The following is a 26,795-nucleotide window of genomic DNA, read 5'->3' as shown; positions in this document are numbered from 1 at the left end:
GTTACAATTTAAATATGGCTTGCCATAGTGCAAGTATAAAACCACCGTGGTTTTATACACTAAGTACTGTAATAAAAGTCCTCGTAGTGAGACGGCTATGGCGTGACCGGGCGGCGACGGCGTCAGCGTGCCGCATTGTGATCTGTTATTAAACAAGGGCCCTAGACTTTCAAATCTCTGCGTTTGATTGTTCCGGCTGTAGACCCCCTTTTGGCTTTTCTGGAGAATTTGGACAGGCTTGTGCTTAACGGTTAAGTGCTCTCATTATTTCAAAATTACTACCATTAGGTAAGTAGTACAAACTAAAATTTACAAATACAAGAATACTCGTACTGTTGTGGGGTTGACCTGGTGACTGGTCAACACGGTTGTGATCGTGAGTCACGATTGTGAGTACGACTGTACGAGTTCTGTGACTGAGGCGGCATGAGCAATGCAAGTAAAAAAATCATCTCGAATAAGAATTATTAATAAACTATTCAGCTAACAGTAAGTCAGTAACGAACACTTTTTTCTGGTTCAAGGTGACTAAAAATAATTTTATCAATTTTCTTTGAGCAGCTATTTAAAACAAAATTCCTCTGAGCCAAGCGTTTCTCAAAAATCAATTCACAGATTAAACACTGAATGTCTAATTAAACATTTGCACTGGAATTCGTAAAATTTGCTTCATCTGCCAAAAGCTCTGTATGTGCACGTCCAGGTGCGCGCTTTGCACGGTTTTCAAATTTCAGCACGCGCCATTTCGCCATTTCCGATCGTGACCCACAAGACTTCTGTCATTGTTTCTATCACTTTTTTGGGGAACTGGACTGGTTAGTGTTGATGTTACGGTTCCTCAGTGTTTAAGATTTCTGGTAACATAGGTGTTGTATGTCGCTGTTTGACGATATTGTAAAAATAATGAATTTCGGTTGTGCATTTCTCTGGTAATCGTGGACTGTGGCTGAAAACTGACAGAGTTTGACGGAGTGACACATTGTGTTCCGGTTTAGGTATTGCAGCTGTTGAACAAGCTGTTACAAGCAACACAAACGAAAAGATGGACCAACGACCTGGAGCTGGCCGCGGAATTGGCCGTGGCCGAGGAATTCCTGCCCCTGTTCAGCCAAGTCAGCCTGCTCCCGCACAACCAAGTCAACCTGTTCCTGCCGCTCAAGAACAGATTCCCACTCCAGGAATCGGACGAGGTCGCGGGCGTGGATTGGGAGTTACGCAACAACCACCGACGCCAACGTCTCCAGCCAGTGTTACCTCTGCGCCGGCCTTTCCCTCCGTGTCTCAGCCGGCACCTCAGGCGCCTGTTGCTGGTCGGGGAATTGGACGTCGAGGAGTGCCGCGTGCTGGAGAGACTGGATTGGGCTCTGCAGATGCCGCCGGTGCCTCTTCCGCGCCGTCTATCCCGGGTCCTCGTGGTGATGCAGCGGTAATTTGAAACTTTTACGAAAGAAATAACACGGTTTTGTCGTGTGAAAACATTTGTGATGATTTGATGATATTTATGCATCGAACTTCTAAAAAAGTGGTAAAAACTTGAGGAAACTTGCATCAGTGACGCTACGTAGCATGGAAGCCGCTGCATATAGAATTTACAAAGGACATTGTATAAGTAATAAGTACTGTAAGTTTCCCTATTTTGTATCTCCCGCTTTAAACGCATTCCGCTAAAGCTAGCTATCCATATTGTTACATATGTCCTTCAGGGATGAAGTGAAGGAAATTGTAACTTACAATAACAACTATTAAACTAAGAAGAACTGCCAAAACGATCAGTGACCATTTCTAACGTCCTAACGAGAGGAAGTGAGAAAAAAAGAACCACGCTAAAAAAAGGATAGTGTAAGTTCTGCAAAAGTGGCCCAAGCCATTCCATTTTTCGTTTATTCTGTTCTTCGTCGAAACTTACGACTCCTCTTTCCGGATTAGTTTGCATAATGTCCTATCCAACAAAAAATACCTCACATGTGTGTTACTTCAAATGGTCGGGAGGCAAAATAGGGAAACTTACTTTTGGAATGTCCTTAGTATTTATAGTATTTTATACTTGCTGTAATATGCTGTGTATAGGAAGCACAGTTACTTCTGCCTGTCGATGTGAAAATTAAAGTTGTGAACGAACTTACGATTACGACGGAATCGTTATTTTGGATTTAAACAAGCGTTCTATAACTTGGCAGTGTGTTGACGTAGCAAATGTGTCTCAGAAATTTAGAAGATAATGATTGCAACTTCGGTAGCAATGAAATCAGTGGATGGTGAAGAGTGAAATCTTGACAGGCACGCGCGATGCCGGCACCTCAGTCAGCCGCCAGCGGCATCGAGGCGGGAATGGCACGAATGGACATCAGTGCACCGCAGCGCCAACCAGCTGCCGTTCCTGCTGCCCAAGCTGGCGGCAGCGGGCCTCCTCCCACCGGTAAAGCGGAAGAACGCCCGGAAGAACTGCATGGAGAGGAAGCTGTCAATGCTGAACGTGAACGTCGACAAAGGGAGCTGCGAATCATTCCGAAGCCGATTGGTACCGTAGGGCGCCGGTAAGTTCATCTTTAATTACAAATAGTACAGCGCACGCATTTAATACAGTTCGCAACGATCGTCTTTTCGCTTATCAAAAAAATTTTCAGTGTGGAATTGGTAACCAACGCAGTGCATTTCCAAGCCGCTCCGGAGTCGATGGTGTATGAATATCGCGTGGATTTTGAACCGCAGTTGTGGAGTGCCAGATTGAGGATCAAACTGATTGAATCCCTTGCCAATCGTCTGCCGCCGACGTACTTATTCGACTTCGACAATCTGTTCTTGTCACAGCGACTTCCTAATGAGGTACCGTTAACCAAATTGAATACAGTATGTGAACGCGGAAAACGAAACAAATCCAAATGGGATACAATGTGTTATCTCCATTCTCCAAAATAGAATTATTTCGAATCTGTATGTTAATAGCAAATGTAAAAACGCTGTTAATGTTCTTTGTTTCTGAAGGTAGAGGAATTCGTCTGTCCATCGCCGTATCGTGGCCCAGAAGGGGAAATTGAAGAGTACAAACTGACCATTCGTTTTGTGATGAGCAACCGCGCGAACGAAAGCAAAGAACTGCTGAACTTAGTGCTGAAAAAGTAATATGTATGAACTACTTTTCAGGGAAGGGTAACAATATATATACCACTAAATTTATCCTTGTAGTTTGGAATTGAGCTTGAATTTCGTTCAAATCGGCAAAAACCGCTTCGATCCTGTGCAAAGAATCGCCATACGGGAGGCACCGAATGTTCCGGCAATGGAAGTTTGGCCAGGTTTTCAAACGTCAGTCAATCCATACAGTGCTGGCATTCTGCTTCTGACCGACGCCCAGTTTCGTGTCATCCGCACAGGAAACGTTAAAGATTTAATGTGAGGACACGCTTGTTATTTTTTTGGAAATGTGCACGTTTCCCGCTTCTTTTTATGCACTTCCATTATCACCGAGCCATTGCAGGGATATGTGGCGCAGTGAGGCAGGATCAAATGATGCGAAGTTTCGGCAGCTGATTATGGATAACTTAATTGGAGCTACGGTTCTTACGGTAAGTGATGTGTTAACGTACTTATTTAAGGAAAATTTCTCCGAGTAACTCAGCTTCGTCAGAACTGTATAAACAAGGTGGATAGGGTACCCTGGTGAGGAAACGCATTGGCGAAAAATTCAGTGTTTTTTTTGCCGTCACACCTCGTTAACATTTCTTGACAGACATGAAATACAATGGCCAAAACGGCCATCAAGTTGTAAACGTGTGGCAGTGATTTGCGGACGATCCATAAAGATTACAAATTTTTTACAGACAGAAAGCCATAGTAAAATTTTACGCTGATTCTGAATCTGCAATTTATTTTTTGGAATTTCAGAAAACATCTGAGTCGAGTAAAGTAGTAGAAATGTGGTTTGAATTTGGCATGTATTCATAAAGGCCAGGCAGGCAGCTAATTACCTTGGTATAATTATCTGTAAATCTAGCTATAGTGAGTAGTCAGTAATGTATAACTGCAATTCTGCAAATGTCTAACATTTGCAGCCATACAACAACAGGAGCTATGTGGTGTCCGACATCAGATGGGATATGAGTCCATTGTTTACATTCAAAAATTCCAAAGGCGAAGAATGCGTTTTCTGGGACTACTACAGGCAGCATTACAATATTACGATTGTGGATAAGGATCAGCCGTTGATGTACTCAAAACCAGCGCCGACCGGTAACAAGCGACGAGAAGGTTTCAGTGTTGCATTGATCCCCGAACTGTGTCAGCTGACCGGCATCCAGGATGATTTACGGGCAAATTTTGCGGCCATGAAGGTACCATCTCTCCGCTGATGATTTATTTTACCTTTTTAATATACAAAAATTCTGTGCCCTGGGAGTTCCTTGTTTATTGTTAGATGATTGTGGTTAAAAAATCTCCAGTACTGTAATACACCGTTGAATTAATTCTTTGTAAATTTAAGATAGAATTAAAAGCGCAAGGTTTCACACAGTACTGCACGCTTTGCGAGTATTGTGCACAGTACATAACCACACTTTGTCTGTAATGTGAACTTGTGGTATTTCAGTATTACGTTTTAAAAATATTGATTCTGTTTAATCAAGCGTTTATGTTTGACAAATTCACTTTGCTCATGTAACGCAGACCATCGCCATAGCCACCAAACTGAATCCTCAACAGCGTGCGGAAACAATCAAGGGTTTTTTAAGAGATCTTGACCGAGGCCAAGAGGCCCAGAAAATCCTGCAGACTTTCGGCGTTAAAATTAGTAAAGAATTGCTACGTGTGCCTGGTCGAGTTTTACAGCGCGAACAGCTTTTCTGCGGTCAATCACCAAATCCCGTTACTGTTCCGGAAAATGGCGACTGGACACGTAATGCGACCGGTGGAAAGCTTATGGATGCCAGAGGGGCCGAGCATTGGACCTTGATTTTCCAAAAGCGGGACCAGAAATGTGCGGAGGATTTCGCTCGCGCCTTCCGTGACGCCAGTCAGAGTTTTGGCATGCAGTTCGGAAATCCGCAAATAATGATGCTAACTGCGGATCAAAACATCACATACGCCAACAGTATTGCTAAAGCCGCAGTCGAAAACAAAGTAAAATATTATTATCTCTAGAAGTAGCGATTAAACAAAAGTTTTTCTATGGATCTCACGGTTCTAAACTTGCTTACCCTATTGCAGAGCAAACTGGTAGTCACGATATTTCCAAATATGCGGGAGGATCGCTATGCGGCAGTAAAGCAGTCCTGCTACATGAAGCATGGTATCGCTTCGCAGGTCATTATGAGTCGTACACTGGGAAGACCAGATCGTTTGCGCGCAATTGTGCAGAAAATCGCTTTGCAAATCAATTGCAAGTTGGGTGGATCCATTTGGCGCATGGCTAAAATGCAGTTGCGAGCTGACACTGTAAGGCTAAATCTGCTTTTATGAAGATCATGACAACAAATTTTCGTTAATTTGCTTTTTAGAAGAAAGATCCAATGAGCCTTATGGTGATTGGAGTGGACGCCTATCACGACATTAAACGTAGAAAGGATTCGATCGCGGCTTTGGTGGCTAGCACGGATGACGATTTCACACACTGGCATAGCCGTTGTAATTTTCAGCCACCGAAAACGGAATTGGCCTCGGGGATAAAGTTTTCATTCGCTTGTGCAATGATTTCGTATGCAAGGGTATGCGCGTTTTAGTAGAACATAACAGATTCAAACTTCCTCGGATGTTTCGCAGAAAATCCCGCTACAGAGTGGTCAATTATGTGATTGCAAATGTTAACGTTAACCGCAGCTTTTTTTATGTGCTGGCACTTCTGTGCTATCGTTATTTAACTTATTTCCTCATTGCTTTAGTCTGTGTGTATTTTATCCTGTTAAATCCTTTTGTTTGCAGGTTAACCGTGCATTTCCGAACACCATTGTCATCTTTCGCGATGGCCTGAGTGATGCGGAACTGGGCCGTGGTTTGCTGTATGAAGTAGGACAGATACTCAGTATCACCAATGATCCACGGCAGCTGTTGGATATGATGAAAAACGATTCATCTAGCAGTAGCAGCGAAAGCAGCCAGGAAGAGGTTATATATGTCCCGGAAATTTACTACATCGTCGTCCAGAAGCGTATCAATCAACGCCTGTTTCTGAGTGAGGTATGCTTCCTTGTATTTCGTTGTCATGCAATACGCGAGAACTGCAACAGGTTATTGCGGGTCTTGCAGGCTGTGTGGAGTGCATTACAAACCACATGGTACGTCTTTTACAAAGCGCTTCATGTTATTACAGAAAAATACTTTGGTGAATCCTAAGCCAGGAACCGTGTGCGACGAAGGAATCACTCGTCGGGATATGTACGATTTCTACCTTGTGCCGCAAAATGTGCGTGAGGGCAGCGTATCACCGGTACATTTCATTGTGTGCTACCAGCCGCCGGAACCGAGGTTGACCGTGGATGACATCCAAGGCTTGGCATATAAACTGACCCACATGTACTACAACTGGACCGGAACTATTCGTGTGCCGGCGCCTTGCATGGTACGCTCGGAATAAAATGTTTCACTTCAGATCTACGTTAAAATTATTGCGCTGTTGATAATTGCAGTATGCCCACAAATTGGCGTACCAGAGTGGAACGTGCTATGAACGCGCGCAACCGGACACAGCGCTGCTGGATACATTGTTTTATCTGTAAACACTGGAATAAGATTCCGCGGGGGTAGAAACGGTGTGATTTGTTTTACGGTTTTATTTTGTTGTCAGTGTATGAATTTTGTACAGAACCTTTTGTTTCTGAAATGGTGATCTTGGAAAACGGTTGTTATCTGCAGCGCAGAGTAATTTGAATTCAGTTCTATCTGTTCGGAATTGTAATATTTTTCTTTTTGTTGCCTGTTGGTAACTTAGAAGTTGGAATAGAATTCATCGAGGTTTGTTGTAAGGTTTCTGATATTAGCATTTTATTTTCGAGGTCTTTTGTGATGTTACAGGCTCAGTTTATTAAAAACAGATACGTACTGGTTAACCTGAGCAAGGGAGAAATTCGGATCTTGTTAATGCGAAAAGTTCTCTGATCTTATCAAAATGTTTGGCCTCACCCTGATATTAAGCACACTATTTGCAGTTGACAGCTTAAAAAAATAAAAATATCTGTAAAACCACAATCGAGACGAAAGTAAGTAATCAACTAATCACAAATAGGGATGGATGTCTTTAAAAGAGGAACCGTGACAACTTCGCGAAAGTTGCTCAAGCCTTTCCCCTTTCCGTTTATTCTAGTCCTCATCGAAACTTTTATTTCTTTTTGGATAGTTTACATAATGGCCAATCGAAAATAATATTTCACTTGTGTCATTTCGCATGACCGGGAGCCGGGAGGGAAAATAGGGAAAACCTACTTTTGCAATGTTAAAACTTTCACAATACTCGTACTGCAACTAAACACTAAACTGCCAGACTGTGATTATGGAAACTTAGTCATACAAGATCATGATCTTGACTTTTAATTTAAGCCTGCTTCGAAATTATTTAGAGTGCACCTTACATTTCAGCAGCCAGAAGTTGTAAGATAGACAAGACAAACAACATCCATCAGATTCCAGTTACCCATATAGCACTACCTTGCTACTTTACGCAAACACCAACATCAAAACTCTGGAAATCCAAGTTCCGTAATACATAAATTATAGTACGTTCCGTTAACCAAAAAAGCTAATGATAATTTGCAAATGTAATTCCATATGTTCTTCATGGGCTCCCACGGCTCCAGACATAGGACTTCAGATGTAATGCCAGAAAGAAACTACCAACGCCCCGTCGCTCCGCCGGCACTAGCGCTGTAATTACCATACTGCGGTCGGGAAGGCCCGCCAGCTCCGTTTCGGTTGCTTGCACCCGTGAAACGTCCTAAACACACAAGCAATATACCAGGTATTAATGGACAAACTACTCTTAATCTGAATGGAGATCGTTACGCTACCTCCGCTGCCACCGCCGTAAGGATGGCTCCGACCGCCACTGCCACTGTCTCGTCCCCGCCAGCGTCCACGGCCTAACAATAACAGCAATGATCATTTCGGAAAAATAGAGAAACTTGGAATCAATCGCATACCCTGCTTAGCTGCACTGTATGCTTTGGCGCGTTCCACTAACTGATACAATTCTGGATTGATCTGCTGTTTGGACTCCTTCAAGACATCCAGCAACTCTTTAACCTGGCTACCATTATCCTCCGTGATAAATGTGTAAGCCGTTCCTGTCTTGTCACTGCGTGCGGTACGCCCAATCCGATGAACGTAATCTTCTGTCTGGTTAGGATAGTCATAGTTGACCACGAATTTGATATCGGTAACATCTAAACACCATGGTCAATACGTTACAGCAAATCTGCGGTTGTAAGTATGGACAACAAAATGCAATCGAAAGCTGAGAAAGAGTCTGCCACCCACACAACAGCACAAAAGCCAAACAGACCCTGCACCGCAAACGATGGCAAAAAAGTATCTGACGTCCCACAAGTAGCTGCTGGCATTTGTCCAAATACCCGGGCTCCTTACCTCCATTTGGCACCAGCAGAACAATGGGAACGTCATCCACTCATTAAGCTCAACTTTACTTAGAAGCGTAACCGAAACCTCCACCAACATGGAGGATGTTGTCGTGGATGGTCAAATATCGATAACACGTTTTGCCTATTACAACATCGTCCACAGTTGTCCCAATCGCACAATGGATCCCAATTTAAACGTCCGTATTTCGACGATCACCTCTCCGTTCCCATATACTGGTCAAGACTCGAATCTTTTCACAAGCTCCACCAACCGCAAGCAATACTGTGGGTGAGGATGCGGCTGATGTTAGGAGCCCAACACAGAAAGATCAAGTCTCCGATACGGGGGAACTGCCAAGAGGAGCGCGCGGACATCAAATCGGGCCCGATTCGGTACGCGACCAAATACTGGGCGATGGCTGTGGCAGATGGGAAAAACTTACCAAGTCCTCGAGCTGCTACGTCGGTAGCAATTAAGATGGGGCTACGCCCGGTGCGGAATTCTGTAAATCAAGAAAATTTTAAATAGCAATACATCGACAGACAGCAGCGTCACAGCATCTTGACTATTTCTCACCTCCAAGAACCCATTCGCGTTCTTGCTGCTTCTTATCACCATGAATCACAACACAAGGAAATCCTTTTTGCCGGAGATGGCGAGTGAGATCATCGGCTCTCTTCTTAGTTTCCGTGAAAATGATAGTCTAAGACGGAAGAATCTGCTTATTATAGTTGTTTTAAGAATAGAAACACTGTTTACCTTGTGCTCTCGTTCCCGAATGATTTCATGCATCAGTTGTTCCAGTTTGCTTTCCTTGTCATGTTCACGCACGACCGCTACAATCTGAGTGATGTTTTGGTTAGCCGACAAATTCAGAGATCCGATAGTGCAGTGAATGTAGTCTTTCAGAAACTCTTCAGCCAACGTTCTCACTTCCTTCGGCCAAGTGGCACTCCACATCAACACTTGGCGATCAGGCTATAAATTAATCAAACGATTAAGAGCTCCCCAAGACACAGCCCTTAATTAGTGACTCAAAAAGCAAGCTGACAAACGTACCCGAATTTGTTCCATGATTTTGCGAATCTGCGGCTCGAAACCCATGTCCAACATTCGGTCAGCTTCGTCCAAAACCAAGTACGTACAACGAGCCAAATTCGTCCTTCCGCTTTCCAGAAAATCCAACAAACGGCCAGGAGTGGCAATGCAAATTTCCACACCATTCTGCAGCTCGCGAGATTGCTGCATGCGCGGTGCTCCACCATAAACGCAGCAGCTGCGCACGTGCGCGTGGCGGCCGAATTGGACAGAGACTTCCTGTACCTGCTGCGCCAGCTCGCGAGTAGGACAAAGAACCAGCACCTAAACACAACACCTGTTCAACCTGTTTGCCTACCGAAAGATACCGGAATCGAAAACTTACGATGGGACCATCTCCACGACGCAGCGGTGGCTGCGCTTTCAAATGGACCAAAGCGGGCAGCAAAAACTGTATAACATTGTTATAGCGTCAGTAAGGCTGTCCATGCAAGAAGCAGCAAAGTGAAGCACCTACCGAAATAGTTTTGCCCGAGCCAGTTTGAGCGATTCCAACCATGTTATTCCCCTTAAGAGCAATGGGCCATCCGATCGACTGAATCGGCGTTGGAGCGACGTAACCGCTGTCCCGAATACTGTGCATGATGAAATCGGGAAACCCAGCCTCTTCAAATCCAAATACTGCAACGATTTAAATGTTTTTCAATAGTAGAAAGATAGGAACCAACGAATAGCAAGTGTCAGAACCTAAAAAAGCGGCACTGGCTAAAAATAAATATCAGTGACATATTCACAAACCTGGTTTCGGGCAATCCGCACCGCGAACGGTGATCTGGTTCTTCGCGTAAAATTCGGATACATCTCTCTGAAAGAAAAACTAGTACTGGCGCCAGCGATATTTCTATTATGGCGGTGAATTCTAACCATAGATCTCTGGGCCACGGTAGGAGATTCCGTATAAAAATCCTTCTGGAATGGCACCATGGTTCGCGGATCGAAAGTAGGCTTCTTAAGATTTTGACCACTGAAGTCATTCCTCCCTCCGCCTCCACTTCCACCACGATTGAATGAATCGTTTCGTCGGAAAGAACTAGTCGAATAGGAAGAATTTCCGTTTGACCAGGAATCATTGCTACCGTAGGAGTTCCCCCAACTGCAAGAGCAACTACTGAGTGATAGCGCAATAGCCTGTCAGTACTTACTATAAGAATGTATCAATGATAGTAATCACTTGGATTTCTTCGCCACAGCTGCCAAGGATACGGGTACAATTGCTCGTGTAATCCCTGCCGTTAGGTTGGATCGATAACGGGGGAAGGTGAAAAAGGATTTGGGAATCAAACTAACGACCTTTCTAAATGCTGATGCGGCCTGCATGGTTCGCAGAGGTTTGTGTGAGCGTATGCTTCTGATATAGACTACACTACTACTTGGAACTCAGAGTAAAACGAATTCCGTTAATAAAGAACTAATCAAAAACGTAAGAGTTACCAGTCTTCAAAGGTTAACAACGAAAACTTTCAGAATTAAAAAGTAGAAAGATTTACAGTTAAAATGCATTCAAACCTCCGGTCTGACAGACTAGACTCTCTGGCACTGACAGCCATCGATCGCGCACACGCATTCCCTGTAGCACGAAGGCGCACGTCTGTCAAGCACAAGTTTCCTCGAATGCTTACCAGCCTATGTTGCCTACCAAAGTAACAACCCCGAACTCGATTAATCCCTTACCCTCCTGATCCTTGTGAACGGTACGACATCGTCATTCTTTATTAAAAATGGGAAGCAAAATATCAGTTGAACAACACCACTATTTCCTTCGAAATTAGTAAGGTTGAGAGAACTCAGATCTCTATTTTAAATCCACAACCAGAAAACCTTCAACCAATCTGTGTGAGAATACAGTACGACTTTCTATGGTACGACGATGGCGTAGTATCCACAATCAGCGCGACATGCGTTTGTTGCACGTTAGCAGCAGACAATTATTTTGTGTATTGTGATTGGTCAGCGGGTTAAAACAAGCCAACCAACAACAGAACGGCATCCGAAAGCGGCTGACACTGAATTTTTTGTCCTTGGATGCGCGGGCCCCCTTACACAAGAAAACCCTAAACTATAAAAATTTTATGGAAAACATCATTGATAATACCTGTCACCGGACAATAAAGATTTTGGCGATTAATAAATTATGAGTGGTTATTTATGACGATCGTAGTAAGTACTCACCAGTCAGTGACTCACTGCCTAAGTAATCTACCTGCTGTAAGTTATGCAATCCGACAAATACGTATGATACGAAATCATTAATTACGTATTCTAATTTAGTACTGTGTAATTATTCATTGTAATCTTCATCAGTCTATGTACGAGTACATTTGTCGCATTACATTAACCATACGCATTGAATTTCTGTGTCCTTGCTTTGTTCTCATTTCTAATCTATACTGGTCGGCTGTTTGACCCATATAACTGCAACAATTAGAGTGAAGGTCATGCGGGAGCGAGGACATGCGGCCGGCACAAATCTTCTAATAAGTATTGTAAGTTAGAATTATTAGATTTATCATGTATTATTTAAAACTCTGTTAATATCATTTATCCATAAGTTAATAAATTCAAGGTAACTAGCTTACTCATTCTCCGTAGTGTCGCCTTTGCTTTCCGACGATTCCATTTTTATGCTACCCCATCCGCTTGATCCACTCTTCTGTTCGGAAGACTCGTCACCCCACGACATCTCAGAATTTGATGATTTTTTTTGTAAACAGCGAAAGCGGTTAGGCACAGGCGTATCGTTACGGTTATTATCAAAATAAAAAGCTCAAGGACTCAATAAGGCATTCGGGCTCTCTGCTGTCATCAAGCACATCGACATACAGGCGCAGTTTACAAATCCAGATATTATGACAAAACTAAAAGTCACCGAAGGACAAACGATTCGGTTTCACGCTTCCACAAAATACATAAACTGTAGTAGCGAAATCAAATAGCCAAGTTTTCCCAATTCTGAACAAGTAACGTCAGTAAACCGCCGTAATTAATATAGGCTAAAAGTTCCCTATCTCAATATTCGCTGTATACATAATATTATACAGTCAATTGCATGAATACGTAAAAAGTGCAAAGCGCAAACCAGGATTTTCACGCGTTGCAGAAACATCCGCATATCAGCTCGCTTTATGATTTTATCTACTTCAGATCGCCCAAGGAAGGTAAAAAACAAGGATGTACGGTACGTACTTACTGTACTGCACTAGCTGTGCAACTACAGTACGTGTACAGAGGTCCTTTTTAGCTTCGCGGAGCTGCCCGATCGGTCGAGATAGCCAGTGGTCAATTATAATAACTAGCGTCATCACCACAACCACATTAAAAACGTAATCACTGGTCAGTCGACTATAGTTTATCGAATGACGGCAACATTACGGAGATGGAGTTTGTTTCCCAGTTGACCCACACGTTAACTAATAATGTTTCAGATCATTTCGAATCATATCTTTGGCAGCAGAGTAGTAGTAAGTAACTACGTAACTTGTAAGTCATAAAATCATAAAAATGTCCTACTCGGTAGTCATAGACTCATAGGTAAATTTTTGATGTACAAATTGTTGATAAATCATCGTGTAGCGCTGCGGTTGATTACTGTACTAACCATAAATGAAATAAGTATAATATCTATATAAAATAAAGGATTTCGTGAAACGCCCATGCTCCAACGGTTAGTGAATCGAATTGCGTAAAGAATAGCAGAAAATACTTTCGTACTTCATGCGCCTTTCTAATTTTAAAGCCATTGCGCGCTATTGTTCATGAATCGTCCTCTGCACCCTGGCTGTCGTAAATACTCGTATTAAGTTTTCATTTCCAAACGCGCGGGAAGAGCTCCAGATCGGGAATGCATGAATGTGTCGATCGAAGCGCACTTGACAGAATAGATGGTGTTTGTGGCCATTTGATTCATGACCCGGTATTTGTGTGAATTTGGTCAGTGGTCTCCAGCTGACCAGGAGAGGCTGGAGAGCTCGGCTAACGTGGTTGTTGCCATGTGTACTTGTTTGTACAGTCATGTGATAGCGTCATTGTCATTCTCATTCGTACACGTCTGCTAATAAAACAGCAGAGAAGCAATAAAGGGTGTAACATTTTCCCGCCCGCTGGTTATCGAAACGCTGCACGGGACCAAGGGCCCGGAAGCGCCTCTGATGTGACAGCAGAGTTTGGGAAGAAGATGCCGCATAACATCTTTCAGAAGCGAACCACGAAATATTTCCGACAGCGAATCAATCCAGTATTTGGGACCACTGTGAATGTGGACATTATAAACGCAGCATCCGTCTAGATCTTGGGGACAGAATGCCGGCATGCAGCGAATTTTTAAGAGATTTTTTCTGGCATTCGGCCGCTCAAGATTGCTGCTGCTGGGTGGTTAAAACTTAAAGGATGATGATGTGCTCTGACGCATTGATAGATTCTCTGAGAATCCTGTGGGATAGAGCAAAAGAATTAAAATATTGCTCATAATAATGTGTGATAAATGTAGCTGTGAAGCATAAAATAAAATATCAAAAATAATAATGGAGTAGTATAAATTATACATATATAATTAGTAGTCACTAATTTACTGCATTTATATAATACTACTGTACTCGTATAATTACTGTACTTATTAATTTTATATCTATACGATTAGGTATATTATTATTATTATTATTATTATTATTTATTTTATTTAGGTACTGTACTTATTTATTTTATTTTTATTTTTTTACTCGTATAATTACTGTACTTATTAATTTTATATCTATACGATTAGGTATATTATTATTATTATTATTATTATTATTATTATTATTTATTTTATTTAGGTACTGTACATAAATATTATATCTGACTTTTGCTGTAAGCGCCTCCCTCAGAAAGGAAGCCATTTACGCCGAGGTCCTTCAGAGTTCTGATTTTTGCTTGCACGTTGCGCAATCTCCTGATGCTCCCGTGCTCTTGATGCTTAAATTACGTACTTTTTTTCCATATTATTTTGTAGAAGCTACTGTATGTATAATGTAGTTACTGGAAACACATTCTTCTAACTATGAACTTTTAAGTCCCTTTTTTTAGTGTTTGCTGTTGTTTCAGATCTATAACGTTTTGTTTCAATTTGATCGATTACTGTCATTATGTCACCGCTTCCCGACTGCTGAATTAGTGGCTACGAAAGTGACGAATTTTGTTACTTTGTAATTTATTTTTAAGCAAATATTATTAGCTCCTAGTCCCTAGTGTTCTGATCATCAGTTTTGACCGATACAAAGAGGATGTTTTCAAAACGTATGGGACAATTTGACCGTAGCTCCTCACGGAGACCGCCGGGAAAAATTACGCCTGGAAGGTTCGCAAAGCCTGGTTTTGGGAAACGTCACCGGCGCAAAGATGGTACGATCTCCGATTGGTGCCTTGGAAGCACGAGCCAGATTGTTTTTTTGACATTTCAGTGTCCGACTTTAAACTGATGAAATTTGTATGGTTTTTTTAGCAATAAATTGTATTACCGATACGTTTATATAATTTTGACATTCCATATGACTGATATCAGACAATGAAATTATGAAAATTACGTGATTCTTTGCAGTTTTCAGTTTGGCCTTTGAACCTTCTTTTTCCGGAATTAATAATTTATTGTAAGCAGGTGTAACTAATCAGCGGGATCGAAATCGGGCAGCCCATTGGGATGGCGGGAAGGATTACGCGCAGAAGGATTACGACAACGCTTATACTTCGGAGGCATTGCCTTCGCCTATCAAAACAGAAAAAAGCTCTGCGGGTAACTTACTTACATCGCATGATATTTTCGAGATTTTAAAAGAATGATAACTGGTTTCCACCAATACGTTTGCGTAGTCCTGCGGCCTGGTGTAAGTAGTGAAGTAATTGCTTTTTCTTCTTTACAATTTTTTCGGACAGTTTAAATTAGTTCAATTTTTTATCAGTTTTGCTGTAACCTGATTTACGAGTTTGATATTTACCAGGATTCAACAATGATTCGTTCCAAACGAAACAGTTCGAAAGGAAGCCTTCCAAAATGGGGCGAATAATTGTACGGAATTTGCACTTTTCGGTAAGCAAAAGATACTTGTCGCTTGATTCTCGTAATGTTTAACTTTACATAATCACCACTTCCTTGCGTTATGTCTACTGTTTTGTCACATTGCATTCCGCTGATTCCAGGCTACGGAGGACGATTTGCGTAATCTGATGGGGAAGTGTGGCAAGATTACGGAAGTGAAGATCCCCACAAAAGATGGTACTAAACGTGTAAAAAATACAAATGGATAAGTATTTCACCTGTCAGTTTAGCTGTCTGCTTTTGTTAACTTCAAGAAACTCTAGTTAAAACATGCACAATAAATGCAAATGGGCAAGTCTTCCTTTACAGACGGAAAAGCACGAGGATTTGCGTTTGTCCAGTTTCAGTCCATAAATTCTGCTGAAACTGCCATTCGGATGTTTAACTCATTCAAATTAAAAGGTATTTCACTGCAACTCTGTGTTGTTATGTAGTTGTAAAAGCACTTAAAACATTACAGTAAAAATGTCGCAGCTACTGATGTTGTTGTTTTTTTCGTTTGTTTATACATAGTTGTTTTGAATCTCATTAAATTTTATAATGCTCTGGTAGTATTGATTTTGAAAATCGATTCTGTAATTTTTCTGTTTGTGCAGTGTACAACATCGTTTCGTGGCGGAGTGTGATGTTATTGTGTAATAAGGTATCTTGAATTATTTGCAATATTATTAGATCGGCCTATTGCCGTGGACTGGGCCGTAGCAAAGTCCTGGTTCGATAAAGCAAAAAGTGAGCAACAAGCTAATGGTGAGTTCCATACTGACTTCCCCATTTTCCCGTCGTTGCCTGTAGCTACAAGGGATATACCGTACATACACCGTTGCTGCTGGAATTGCATTCCTGCAGGTTACTGGAAAGCTTATTTAGTTCGTAGCTGTCTGCTGTTTTAGTTATTTTTGTAGATTTCGAGGGGGTTCGACGTGTACTGGCTTTTGTTAATGAGATTGCGAAATGTATAACGTTTTGTAATTTTTTGAATTCATAGAGTTCGTACAGATGTCAGTTGTCGAAGAAGATGGAAATGGTGAAATGACTGATGAGAAGAGTGATCTGATTGACGAAAAAGAGTCTGATCAATCGGAACACAGCGATGCGGAAACGAGTGGTTCAGAGAAGAGCTCATCCGACGATGAATCTAGCGACAAAAGTACGAAAAAATCACTTGTACCAAGATTAGACCGATTCGAATGAATGCCCTTGATTTAATTTTCAGACATACATGACAAGAAGAAAAAGAAACCCCGAAAACCGAAGAAGCCAAGCGACGTCGACGAAGGCCGGACTGTTTTTGTTCGGTATGTTCTTTCTTCAAGTTTTGTACTGAATTGTGTGCTTCGATAATACATTGTGTTTTGTCTCAGAAATCTTCCGTTTGATCTTACGGACAATGGCTTACGAGATGTGTTTAAGCATTTTGGTCGAGTGCAGTTAGCCTTGCACTGCGTTCATAAAGATTCTGGATATCCCAGAGGAAGTGGATTTGTGCAGTTTTATAAGAAAGAGCATGCTGATTTATGTTTATCGGAAGCAAATGCCGGAGACGGTGTCTTGGCGGGCGACAGGAAACTGGAAATTTGCTTGGCTGAAACGCCAAAAGCAAGACGCAAAGCGGAGAGACTGCGCAGCGAAAAACCCAAAAAAGATAATCGAAATCTTTATTTGTTAAAACTCGGAAGTAAGTTTGCTGAATTTGCTCTGTAATTGTTTTTACTTTTTTCAAGCTGGTTGATGTGCGATTGCAGAGTTGGACGATGAAAGCGAAGAATCGCAACCGATGTCGCAGAACGATGCCAGGAAACGATCAGCGGTACGGATCTATGTTTATAGTTGCTGATAGCCTGACAATATTGCACGTGTATTCTGCTTTTAAATTAGTTAGCGCACGGGGTTTTTAATTTTGTAAAATTTTGTTGACAGCTGGACAATAAGAAGCAGGATACTCTAAAAAATTTAAATATGTTTGTCTCTCCAACGCGACTTTCCGTACACAACATACCCAAAAACGTGAGCGACAAGCAGCTAAAACGCCTCTTCACAAAAGCCGCCAATCTTCCTTTCCGATCGATTAAAAAAGTAGCTGATGCACCTAATTTAGCCAGTTATCATACAAAAAAGAAAAATGGGTGTGGAATATTTCTGTAGTGCCGTATAATGCGTGACATGCAGAATCTCGACGGAGAAGGGAATGGAAAATCACGAGGATTTGGCTTTGTGGAATTCGGAGCGCCTGAAGATGCGTTGAAAGCTCTGCAGGCTGTCAATAATAATCCCGATATATTTTCAAATGAAAAGGTATGTATAAATTTCACAGAAATTACTCAGCTTGAAAAATAGGAAATGAAATGGAAGAAACCAGAAATTTCTATTTCCATGTCTTTAGAGACCCATCGTGGAATTTTCCATTGAAAATAAAGCTGCTCTGCTCAAGCAAGAAAAGCGCTTGGAACGTAGTAAGGTAAGGAGTTTGTGAGAAGTTTTTTGGAAGGAGAACAACTTAGTTTTGACTCGGTGTTGGTGAACAGTTGTAAAACTAGACTACTTTTCAAATCATGATTTTGTGTCGTTGTGTGTCTAATGCAGGCTTTTTTGCAGGCAAAATTGCAGTTACTGCAAAATAGTGAACAGGATTCAGCTCGAAATCCTTCGCAAAAAAGCCGTGATTCAGTTAAAAAGCCCAAGTCTCTCAGTCAGCGATTATCTCAAGGAGCGAGGCATGATATGACTCGAAATATTCTGGTTTCACATCAGGAGAAAACACAGAAAAAACTGGTATTAGTAAAACCGGCAGTGCCGAAGCCAGAAAAGTTAGCCAATGAGAGGGTTCCAAATGAGCCAAAGAAGGTGAGATAATAAGTTGTGTGTATTTAAATGAAGATTCGGAGTAAATATTTTGCGACTGTTAGGTGAAACGAAAACGAAAAGCCATGGACTCGGAAGACAACACCGATGATTTTAGCAGGATAGTGGAAAGATACAAAAATAAATTGATGGAATCAGCAGAGAGGGGAGGAAAGAAACGCGCTCGTTGGTTTAATGAATAGTACGACCGAAATAAGACAACAAGCGGCGCGCTTTTGGTTTTTTGGATAGTTGTTTTGGCTGTTGTCGCATCGTTGTTGGATAAACCTGTGAATTAATAGTTCTTACCGTAAGCCTCGGACTGAAGAGTTATCGTGCATTTTGGGATACTACAGTTTGCTAAACAATTCGTGTATTTTACTGTGGGTCTGTGATAAATCTGCAAAAGGCGAACAGTAATATGAGTACTACCGTAAAATCGTAAACTACAAAGTATTCGTACTATCATCCTGAAGTCCACCGTTATTTTAAGTCCACCGTTATTTTTCAGCATAAAAGTTGCGAATTCATATAACAGGATAAGAAAAACGTAAAACTAAAATCCTAAGGGTTTATTACCAGCCAGTTAATTTCTACCGATGTAGCTAATATGGAATAGTGGAATAGTATCTGTGGGAAAGTAGAAGTCTCTGTATTGCCCAGTTAAAGTGACCCTAGAATTTTATAATCTTCGCTGAAAGTGACACCGTGCATTAACCAATATAGATATGAAAATTTTTTTAAACACAGTTATTTCTGAAGATTGAAACTTCCGAAAGGTTTTGTCTAGCGGCACCTTGTTAATATCGTCGGGTTAATAAATATCTTTCCACAGTCCCAATAGAAGTACGAGTACTGAACATCAGAGTACCTAAACACTTATACTTTGCATTTAAATGCTATAAACAATTATTTATATGGTCAGTTTGAACTGTCAGCCGCCATAGAACGCTTATGGTCAGAATTCATTATACTTGTAGATTACACTGATTGCTACATTAAGACTGATTGTGGCTACTGTATGTACTTGTACAGATATGTACGTATGCATATACAGCAGACTTATTTTTTTTGGGAATTAGTGTTACGCTGTTAACAGGCACCGTAGTACTGTATAAATCAGTTAACATAAGTCATAATATTACTAAACTAGTAATATTAGTTTAGTAATATTATGCATAAGTACATTTTAGTGCATATATATCTTTGTACTTTGAAGTACAGTTAGTTTACGATTAGTGTTACCATACTCGTTACTCGTAGGCATTAACAGCGTCTACCTGGCGTAGTGGTCTAGTTGTTATGGTCTACATCTGGAGATGATTGCTTACATCCTGCCCGAGCTTTTTTCACACTTTTATAGTTTTACTGTTTTACAACAATATCTGCAACTTGTCCATTTTATCAGTTGTTGGTATCACGAATTTTTCAGCTTCTTTTTTGACGATGTCGTCTTATGGATAGTTTTTTATCAGCTGACACGAATGCCGCTTTCTTTATTCAGGTGTGGTTAATTATGTAGTTGATTTGGAAGGCACGAAGCGAGGCACTGCAATAGTAATACGCCTCGATTTTTACTAAAGTTTTCGACTGCACGGAGAGGTTGTGGTCTGCACTCTGAATCCAGTGCTGCCAGCTTGAATAATCTTTTCTAAAAATTTTTTTAATGGGTCATGGATTTTAATAAAATGCGTCGGACATCTCTGGGTTCACTGCAAACAGCCCGTCTCCTGGATGATTTTGGCGAAGGTGACAGTGTTGATTCTGATGCAAAAAGAAGTGCGTCCCTGGCTAAAGAGCGACAAAAGCAAAAAGCCACTGCTCGACAAGTTCCCGTTGTTCCACCAGTTCTGTCGTTTCCTGCAGATGGCAACAGATCTGCTCTTGTGGAGATTGCGGATGACGATGCTTTCTTGTCGTCGAAAGAGTAAGTAAGGAAAATAATTCTAACACAACTGACTTTCTTGGAATCATCGATGATTTCTTCGCACATTGACTTTTGAGCTTTTATTGCTAGAGATACCACGTTTGCAGGTTTTTCATATAATATTAATAATATTGATAATAATAACTAATTTGCAGTTTATGTGCTAAAATGTCATTTAGTGGCTCCGGAGATGGCACAGGGGATTTTTCGGATAAAAATCAGAAACCCATCCTCTTGGCCAGAGAGCAGACGGAAAGTGTCCTGAAGGAACAACTGCGATTATTGCAAGAAGAACTGAAACTGAAGGACAGCGAGTGCGCCAAAATGCAAGCGTATCGGGACCGTGTCAGTGCGGAACTGGAAGATTTAACAGCAACATTGTTCGAGGCACGATTAGCAAATTTACCAGTGAATCCTTCCCTTTTTTCTTGTAGTTTAGACTGCTTTTTAGGAATCTGTTTTTTTATTTGCGTGTTTCAGGAGGCAAATAAGATGGTCAGAGACGAAAAAGTTCGGAGACATCAAGCGGAGAAGTTGTACAAGGAGACGTATATGAAAGTAAGCAGGTAATTATTGTGGTTGTGCGAGGAGCGATATATATGATTTCATCAGGCATTCAGTGGTAATGCATTCTACAGTAGTTGCATAGATGGCTACGCTTTAATATTTTACCGCTGAGGTGTTTTAAAAATATATTTAGACTGATTGCGAGCGCAGAGTTGACTTTTCTTCGATTTTATGAACCTTTTGCTAACTAAAAGCTTCACTTTTGAGCAGCTTGAAGCATTGGACACGGAAATGGCCTGGCGTCGCGAACAAATGGCCACCATTCCTGAGAAAACATCATCGCTCCCGACACGTTCCGCCAGTTTGCACACACTCAACACAAACTCTTCTGCAAACGATGCGTTGACATTGTCGGGTGTAATTGACTGGTTTCGCGGAGCCAAACCATTAGCGAATGGCGCACAAAGTCAGATGCCTTCGGTAACCGTGGACGCGATTGCTGATGAAAATGCTGTGATCCGAAAAGAAGTATGTGTTCGAATTAGATGTGGATGTAAAACCATGACAGCATTAAATTAATCTTGTCCGCAGATTGATCCCGTTGTACATGCCGAATTTGTGTCGTGGCGGCAGAAACCATCTCTCAGCCGAGAACATCCTTTGATTAATCGCATTTACAACCAGGATATTGAGCCAAATTTCGAATTTACGAATCTGGAAGTAAGTTGGTTTTTTTTATTTTTGTTACGACTGTGAAACAGAGTTTTATGTAGTTGGCGAAGCGGGCGCTGAAAGCAGTGGAACAGAACACCATCTTCATCGAGGAAAGCTGTAAATACAAGCCATTTGCAAAGTAATGGTAATTTTGGTTTAGCCGAATATGGAAACTGTTTTGGGGTAAGTAATATGAATTATTATTATTTCTTGTCTATTACGTTTGTTTAGAGTATGCTCGCTGTCTTTATCTCCGCGGTCCTGTGTGTATCGGATGCGGCTAGGAGACGATAATACCTGGTACGCAATTTCGGCATTTGCGAGAAATCGGGTAAGCACCCATTCCAGTTGGAGACACAAGGCATTGGTTGAGTCATGGCTTTTTGCATGTTATGCAGATTATTTCGGTATGCGACTTTTTCACGTTCATTCGCTATATTCAACTTGGTCTGGTGCGACGAGGTCAGTAGCATCCGTCTGCGGTTAACCATGGCAGCTTTCTGTGTCAGCTTTTCCGCTTCGTGGTACAGTATTGATGTGTTATGAGATATCACTATCGATACACAGTCGATTTGAGTGTTAAAGCAAAAACGGCGGGTTCGAACCTGTAAATGACAAAAAAACACTAGGGTTTGGCATGACAGCGCAATATTAAATTAGTCATAATTAGCCCGCTTTGTGTTCAGAACGTTGTGCAAATGTGGATATCCAATTTACCCCATCAATTCATGTTTGCACTTGCAGGAGTTCATGATACGTGGTGGGAAATTGTTTCTCATCGTGAACGCATGTCCAAAGCACGGCTTGGGGTGTTATAATTGCTTGGACATCACCCACATTACTAATGCAGAAATATGGTTTGCTGTACGTGATGTACGAATAACCGGTGCAAGTGTTCGCCAAAGACAGTCTTGTATTATTCTTGTAGTGTGACCTTTGTCATTCCGGTGTTTGATGTTGTCCTGTTTTTAAGCAAAGTTTTATTAAGTACTGTGTTCATGCCCTTCGCAAAAACAATAGCAACAAGAGGAAATTTGCAGCGCAACGGCAGCCAACCAAATTGGTCCACGAATACTCTGCGAAGGTTGCAGCTTTGGCAGACAGAGGGAAACAAAAATAAAACCGTTTTGAGAAAAATAACAACCTCGCACTCCTGACCAGGACGAAACAACCAATAAAACTAAAAACAAATCGACGAAACCAAGAACTGACAGACAGAAAAGTGCGACTGGCCAAACTGACAGCGAGCTGCAGGTTATGCTTCCGTTTTGGTCGATGTGTTAAGGCTAATTCGTGCTAAGGCGGAGGACGGAGAGAGATCACGCTGGTCGTCACAACATTTGAACCTGTTTCCTGCTGCTAAATCTATATTTAACCGAGGAGTCTGTGTAGCAGCGGAACCTAACAACCGCTGACGTTTACAGGATTGATCCGATATGCCATTGCCCACCGCCGAATGCTTCTTAGAGGAGTCATGAAGAAGTTCTTTTTTCAATGAGCTGCTAAGGTCAGAGCCGGGATGCTGCTTCTTCAGAGTTCGGTCAAACTCCAGCAACTGACCAAGGAAATTAAAGTTGGGTGAGATCGAGGGGCGCTTTTCTTTAACATACCTATAACATGCCGAATATTAAAAAAAAAGCACTCGTACGGTCGCAACCAGTCACATCCGTAAAAATCCCAAATCATAACTGCAAGTTTGCTACTCAAGCAGCGACAAACACACCTGTATGCTTCGTCATATGTCATCTTCTGTGAGTACATAACATATGCGATGGCTAATGTCGGAGATCGGGAAACACCTGCCATGCAGTGGACTAACACTCGCCCATTGGAATTCTTCACTCTATCTGCAATGAAATACGATGGTCAGTCTGTGGTCTGGTGGATGACTCACTCAGACGGCAGATGGCCGGCCACACAGTGGCACACACCACTCCTTTTCCGCATGGGACGAAACTTCAAACAATAATTATCACATTTCATAAGTTTCAGCTAACGTGCACGTCTAAACCTTCAACAATCCTTTGTTAAATGAACACCATAGAACAGCTAATATTATTAATAAATAATAACTGATGATACTGACGATCAATTTATCGCAAGGGGACGAAAATACGTATCTTACGACTGTACTTTGCTTTAACAAAGCGTGTTTCTTTAGGTATAACCAAGGTGGATAAGGGATAAACCATCCACCTTGGTATAACGTAGACGAATGAAACCAATTACGAAGCTCACGAGCAGTCATAAACACAAAGCTCACCTAGAAATTCGAATGCTTGGACGAAGTAACCTAGGAGTTTCTCGGAGAAGGTGTCGTTTACCGGTATCCTCATAAAATTGGATTCCTTGATAAAATCGGCTTTCCCGCAAGTCATACTCACATTCAGGACATAGGTGATTTCTTTGGACTACGAGAAACATGAAATCACTTTCCAGTCAGCGGTGAGACACAAACTATCTTGATATCCGAATAACCGGAACAGCTCGGTCATAAACGTTTCCTTATCAGCCGATAACTCACTGTTATAACATCGCGAGATAATGCATCTCGTTCAGATCCTAGGAATAAATATGGAAATATCTTTGTCGGTCCATCCTCAGATAAAAGCGCCATTGAGGGCTGAGAGATCGATGGGACGGGCTCGGGCATCTCTTTTCTACAGAGGCTGGGATGCAGAGAACTGAAACTGGTATAGCCACCTGCAACAACCATCATAATTTTAAATACAACAATATTTATAATAGTTTACTAACGTAAAGTATTTTTTTAGTAATGAAACAGTTCATTTCTATGCCCTCGGATTTCGGAAATATTTTGACACTCGTAATTAGGCACAGAGACAAAAGATGATAATCAGTACTTATGGAATCAGTAATAAGATATGAACTGTTACCCCACCAGAAATTCTATTTAGTGAACGTTAAAACACCGGCGGCTGTTACTCTACGGATCATTCATTCACCTCGCAGCACTGACACAGCACGGAATACTTTATCGAGCTTTTGCACGACGTGAGCGAGGAAATTATCCCGCATCAACTCTTCCACATCCGCACTCGCCGCATCATACACGATGACCTGGTCAATGCGTGACTCAAGCCCATCTGGTAGCCGCAAATATTCACATATCGGAATCTATTAAATCACACTGTGTACATCAATGAGTCACTGGTCATTTCGTCAGCCGTAACAATGCAACTTCAAAATGAAGTCATCCTTATTCGAATACGTGATATCATTCATACCACTGACCACGAAAAACGACCTCTTTGCGTCCATTTGCATTGAATCGACAGTTACGTAAGAATGATATCATGCCCTGGTTAATGGATTCGTCCTGCCTACAGGTTTTTTGGACATGGTGATATCTCAATTACCTTATTCTGTTCCAGTCGCCGACGCATTAATAAGGCATTTGGTAGATGATGCGCATTTCTGATATGGGCTATTTTGTGATCCAAAAGATTGCGCCCGTCCACGATGATAATCTGAAGAAAAAGTCGATCATCAGCTGACTACGCTATGAGATGAACGATTTAATTTTCATCTAACTGTAAAACTTAATGCTGTGTTCGAAACAATAATTATACATATAGTTAGGTATACATACGAGTATTGTATGGTTATAGTCTGTACAAGTAATAATACACATATAACATATGGCCGAGTTATTCACAATCTAAATTTAGCGACACTAAAATTTAAATTTTAACTGCTACCAGCAGTTACCGGTCAGCCTACCGAAGGCCAATATTGTAAAAAACATTAAAAACAATAATCAATTTCGCTAAAAAATATTATATTCAGAGATAGTACAGGATAAAACGTAAACAGTAAACCTGTCTTACACTGTCAGAATACTTGGCGTCCTCCAACAAGCGAGCCAGATGATTTGGCGCAATGGCTACGACACGGGATGGTAGAGATACAGCTTCCATAGTGTCCAGTTCCAAAACTCAAATTTCTGTTGTCCCTTCACTTGTGAACGGATAGCCGATAGTATCTCAAAATTAGAGATTAATGGTACAAGGAAGTTCCAATACTTTAGTAAGTTTCCATCCAACAATTGCCGTACACTCGAATCATCTACTGAATAACACAGGCTGAGCCATCATAATCATCAGTACGCAGGTCCCATTACGAACATGATGGCATCTATAAGGAAACGTCGGATTTGTAACAGAGCTTTTGACAATTAACACATCTAACGACTATCATATAAAACGTTCTAATCATTTCAGACATTTACTTGCTTGAAATTACTCGAAATTATTACGTACCCTCGTCGTTCTGTTCCAAACCTTTCAGCGTCTATCGACTACGTAGCCTGTTGTATGGCCTATCACTATGATATCATCGCAACGTTTAAGCGAAGCAAACAAGTTTAAAGTTGAAGTGGCTTGAAGACTAGAAACCTATCGATCAAGTTTGCTGTCACATGGGCGTACAAACGGTGCAACTGCGCAACCCTTGTGCAGTTTCAAATAAAAGTGTGACCTCACGCCGGCCTATTCGTGGGTAAGTAACTGCCGGCGCACCAGGGCCGGTTGCGCTTACATAAGTAGCAAACTTCCGCACCCAACGAACACACGATACGATGATTTTGCTGAACCATTAATCAACTAATTAATTATTACAATAATTTATGTATTAACAGGTGTAATATTAACCATGTGACCCTCAAAAGAACGCCCCGATCCTATCCAGAAATGTGGGCGACGATCACAGGCTGGGGCTGCTATCTTCGAACCGGTTAAGACTTAAGAGTGACCTCTTTTCATGTTGCAAGTACGTAGTGTACTCGTATATTATAAAAAAGATAATACGATACTTTCTGGACCCTGGTTCTGTGATCCAGAATGTACCATACGTCCCATCAACAAAACCTGTCTATAACATAATAATGCTTTGTGGTCCAAAAAGTATTGCATGTAGGTAATCTATTCATCATCATAAGCAATTGTACAATACGATGCATCTGCCGGTGCAATAGAGGCTTTGGGCAAAAGTCATCATAGATACATAGTGACCATACCCATAAGTGCACTGTGTGTTTAACTATGCAGAATCGCCGATAAACTGTTA

The 26,795-nt window shown here is 41.4% G+C and overlaps 5 protein-coding genes across 8 annotated transcripts; 3 read left to right on the top strand and 2 right to left on the bottom strand.

Moving 5' to 3' along the window:
* Window positions 1–255: 255 nt before the first annotated feature.
* Window positions 256–7,020, top strand: LOC129582539 (piwi-like protein Ago3). 2 transcript variants are annotated; one of them, XM_055474065.1, is made up of 15 exons: window positions 256–288; window positions 735–815; window positions 996–1,426; window positions 2,278–2,534; window positions 2,625–2,823; window positions 2,983–3,116; window positions 3,184–3,390; window positions 3,476–3,563; window positions 4,050–4,328; window positions 4,660–5,112; window positions 5,200–5,427; window positions 5,490–5,696; window positions 5,911–6,165; window positions 6,299–6,547; window positions 6,615–7,020. In XM_055474065.1, exons 3-15 carry the CDS (start codon window positions 1,043–1,045, stop codon window positions 6,702–6,704), a joined length of 3,030 nt encoding a protein of 1,009 aa, XP_055330040.1. In that variant the 5' UTR covers window positions 256–288; window positions 735–815; window positions 996–1,042; the 3' UTR covers window positions 6,705–7,020. The 2 variants fall into 2 exon arrangements, with proteins under 2 accessions (XP_055330040.1, XP_055330030.1); XM_055474055.1 differs by lacking the exon at window positions 256–288 and having other exon boundaries at window positions 742–929.
* Window positions 7,021–7,496: 476 nt separating this feature from the next.
* LOC129590419 (uncharacterized) lies at window positions 7,497–11,507 on the bottom strand. Of its 2 annotated transcripts, none has more exons than XM_055485644.1 (12): window positions 11,329–11,507; window positions 10,522–10,750; window positions 10,396–10,462; window positions 10,115–10,278; window positions 9,983–10,048; window positions 9,619–9,921; window positions 9,319–9,537; window positions 9,136–9,262; window positions 9,002–9,061; window positions 8,121–8,363; window positions 7,989–8,060; window positions 7,497–7,915 (listed from the first exon to the last, which is right to left on the bottom strand). In XM_055485644.1, the coding sequence occupies exons 1-12, from the start codon at window positions 11,361–11,363 to the stop codon at window positions 7,812–7,814; spliced, it is 1,689 nt and encodes a 562-aa protein (XP_055341619.1). In that variant the 5' UTR covers window positions 11,364–11,507; the 3' UTR covers window positions 7,497–7,811. The 2 variants fall into 2 exon arrangements, with proteins under 2 accessions (XP_055341619.1, XP_055341610.1); XM_055485635.1 differs by lacking the exon at window positions 11,329–11,507 and adding an exon at window positions 10,829–11,182.
* A 3,091-nt stretch (window positions 11,508–14,598) lies between these two features.
* Window positions 14,599–18,973, top strand: LOC129585333 (RNA-binding protein 28-like). Its single transcript, XM_055477979.1, has 15 exons — window positions 14,599–15,030; window positions 15,284–15,418; window positions 15,624–15,712; window positions 15,823–15,898; window positions 16,031–16,123; window positions 16,394–16,468; window positions 16,707–16,868; window positions 16,935–17,016; window positions 17,083–17,396; window positions 17,464–17,528; window positions 17,639–17,794; window positions 17,864–18,013; window positions 18,102–18,176; window positions 18,314–18,562; window positions 18,625–18,973. Exons 1-15 carry the CDS (start codon window positions 14,913–14,915, stop codon window positions 18,760–18,762), a joined length of 1,977 nt encoding a protein of 658 aa, XP_055333954.1. The 5' UTR covers window positions 14,599–14,912; the 3' UTR covers window positions 18,763–18,973.
* A 688-nt stretch (window positions 18,974–19,661) lies between these two features.
* Window positions 19,662–22,816, top strand: LOC129582153 (guanine nucleotide exchange factor for Rab-3A-like). Its single transcript, XM_055473590.1, has 9 exons — window positions 19,662–20,486; window positions 20,666–20,873; window positions 20,967–21,044; window positions 21,264–21,521; window positions 21,585–21,713; window positions 21,767–21,846; window positions 21,939–22,038; window positions 22,106–22,169; window positions 22,452–22,816. Exons 1-9 carry the CDS (start codon window positions 20,233–20,235, stop codon window positions 22,523–22,525), a joined length of 1,245 nt encoding a protein of 414 aa, XP_055329565.1. The 5' UTR covers window positions 19,662–20,232; the 3' UTR covers window positions 22,526–22,816.
* On the bottom strand, window positions 22,607–26,147 carry LOC129582163 (dual specificity protein phosphatase 16-like). Of its 2 annotated transcripts, XM_055473600.1 has the most exons (8): window positions 25,991–26,147; window positions 25,559–25,865; window positions 25,088–25,198; window positions 24,674–24,845; window positions 24,232–24,410; window positions 23,971–24,118; window positions 23,431–23,554; window positions 22,607–23,317 (listed from the first exon to the last, which is right to left on the bottom strand). In XM_055473600.1, the coding sequence occupies exons 2-8, from the start codon at window positions 25,646–25,648 to the stop codon at window positions 22,963–22,965; spliced, it is 1,179 nt and encodes a 392-aa protein (XP_055329575.1). In that variant the 5' UTR covers window positions 25,649–25,865; window positions 25,991–26,147; the 3' UTR covers window positions 22,607–22,962. The 2 variants fall into 2 exon arrangements, with proteins under 2 accessions (XP_055329575.1, XP_055329583.1); XM_055473608.1 differs by lacking the exon at window positions 25,991–26,147 and having other exon boundaries at window positions 25,559–25,984.
* Window positions 26,148–26,795: the final 648 nt, after the last annotated feature.

This window comes from Paramacrobiotus metropolitanus, unplaced genomic scaffold (assembly GCF_019649055.1).
Source record: "Paramacrobiotus metropolitanus isolate TYO unplaced genomic scaffold, Prichtersi_v1.0 Parri_scaffold0000002, whole genome shotgun sequence".
NCBI lineage: Eukaryota > Metazoa > Tardigrada > Eutardigrada > Parachela > Macrobiotidae > Paramacrobiotus > Paramacrobiotus metropolitanus.
Note: the sequence above shows the minus strand (reverse complement) of the source record. Positions and strands in the feature narration are given on the sequence as shown.

Excerpts from the sequence above, each read along its gene's own strand:
- LOC129582539 (XM_055474065.1), top strand. The coding sequence starts at position 1,043 with ATGGACCAACGACCTGGAGCTGGCCGCGGAATTGGCCGTGGCCGAGGA. Across the intron at positions 4,329-4,659 it reads CAAATTTTGCGGCCATGAAG|ACCATCGCCATAGCCACCAA; the intron begins GTACCATCTCTC and ends CATGTAACGCAG. Across the intron at positions 6,166-6,298 it reads AACGCCTGTTTCTGAGTGAG|AAAAATACTTTGGTGAATCC; the intron begins GTATGCTTCCTT and ends ATGTTATTACAG.
- LOC129590419 (XM_055485635.1), bottom strand. The coding sequence starts at position 10,974 with ATGCAGGCCGCATCAGCATTTAGAAAGGTCGTTAGTTTGATTCCCAAA. Across the intron at positions 10,279-10,395 it reads TGCGGATTGCCCGAAACCAG|TATTTGGATTTGAAGAGGCT; the intron begins GTTTGTGAATAT and ends AAATCGTTGCAG. Across the intron at positions 8,061-8,120 it reads ATACAGTGCAGCTAAGCAGG|GCCGTGGACGCTGGCGGGGA; the intron begins GTATGCGATTGA and ends TGTTATTGTTAG.
- LOC129585333 (XM_055477979.1), top strand. The coding sequence starts at position 14,913 with ATGTTTTCAAAACGTATGGGACAATTTGACCGTAGCTCCTCACGGAGA. Across the intron at positions 15,419-15,623 it reads AACAGAAAAAAGCTCTGCGG|GATTCAACAATGATTCGTTC; the intron begins GTAACTTACTTA and ends GATATTTACCAG. Across the intron at positions 18,563-18,624 it reads TTCCAAATGAGCCAAAGAAG|GTGAAACGAAAACGAAAAGC; the intron begins GTGAGATAATAA and ends TGCGACTGTTAG.
- LOC129582153 (XM_055473590.1), top strand. The coding sequence starts at position 20,233 with ATGGATTTTAATAAAATGCGTCGGACATCTCTGGGTTCACTGCAAACA. Across the intron at positions 21,847-21,938 it reads AAATACAAGCCATTTGCAAA|AGTATGCTCGCTGTCTTTAT; the intron begins GTAATGGTAATT and ends ACGTTTGTTTAG. Across the intron at positions 22,039-22,105 it reads CGGCATTTGCGAGAAATCGG|ATTATTTCGGTATGCGACTT; the intron begins GTAAGCACCCAT and ends CATGTTATGCAG.
- LOC129582163 (XM_055473600.1), bottom strand. The coding sequence starts at position 25,648 with ATGGAAGCTGTATCTCTACCATCCCGTGTCGTAGCCATTGCGCCAAAT. Across the intron at positions 23,555-23,970 it reads CCAAGCATTCGAATTTCTAG|ATAGAGTGAAGAATTCCAAT; the intron begins GTGAGCTTTGTG and ends ATTTCATTGCAG. Across the intron at positions 23,318-23,430 it reads ACATATGACGAAGCATACAG|GTATGTTAAAGAAAAGCGCC; the intron begins GTGTGTTTGTCG and ends GGCATGTTATAG.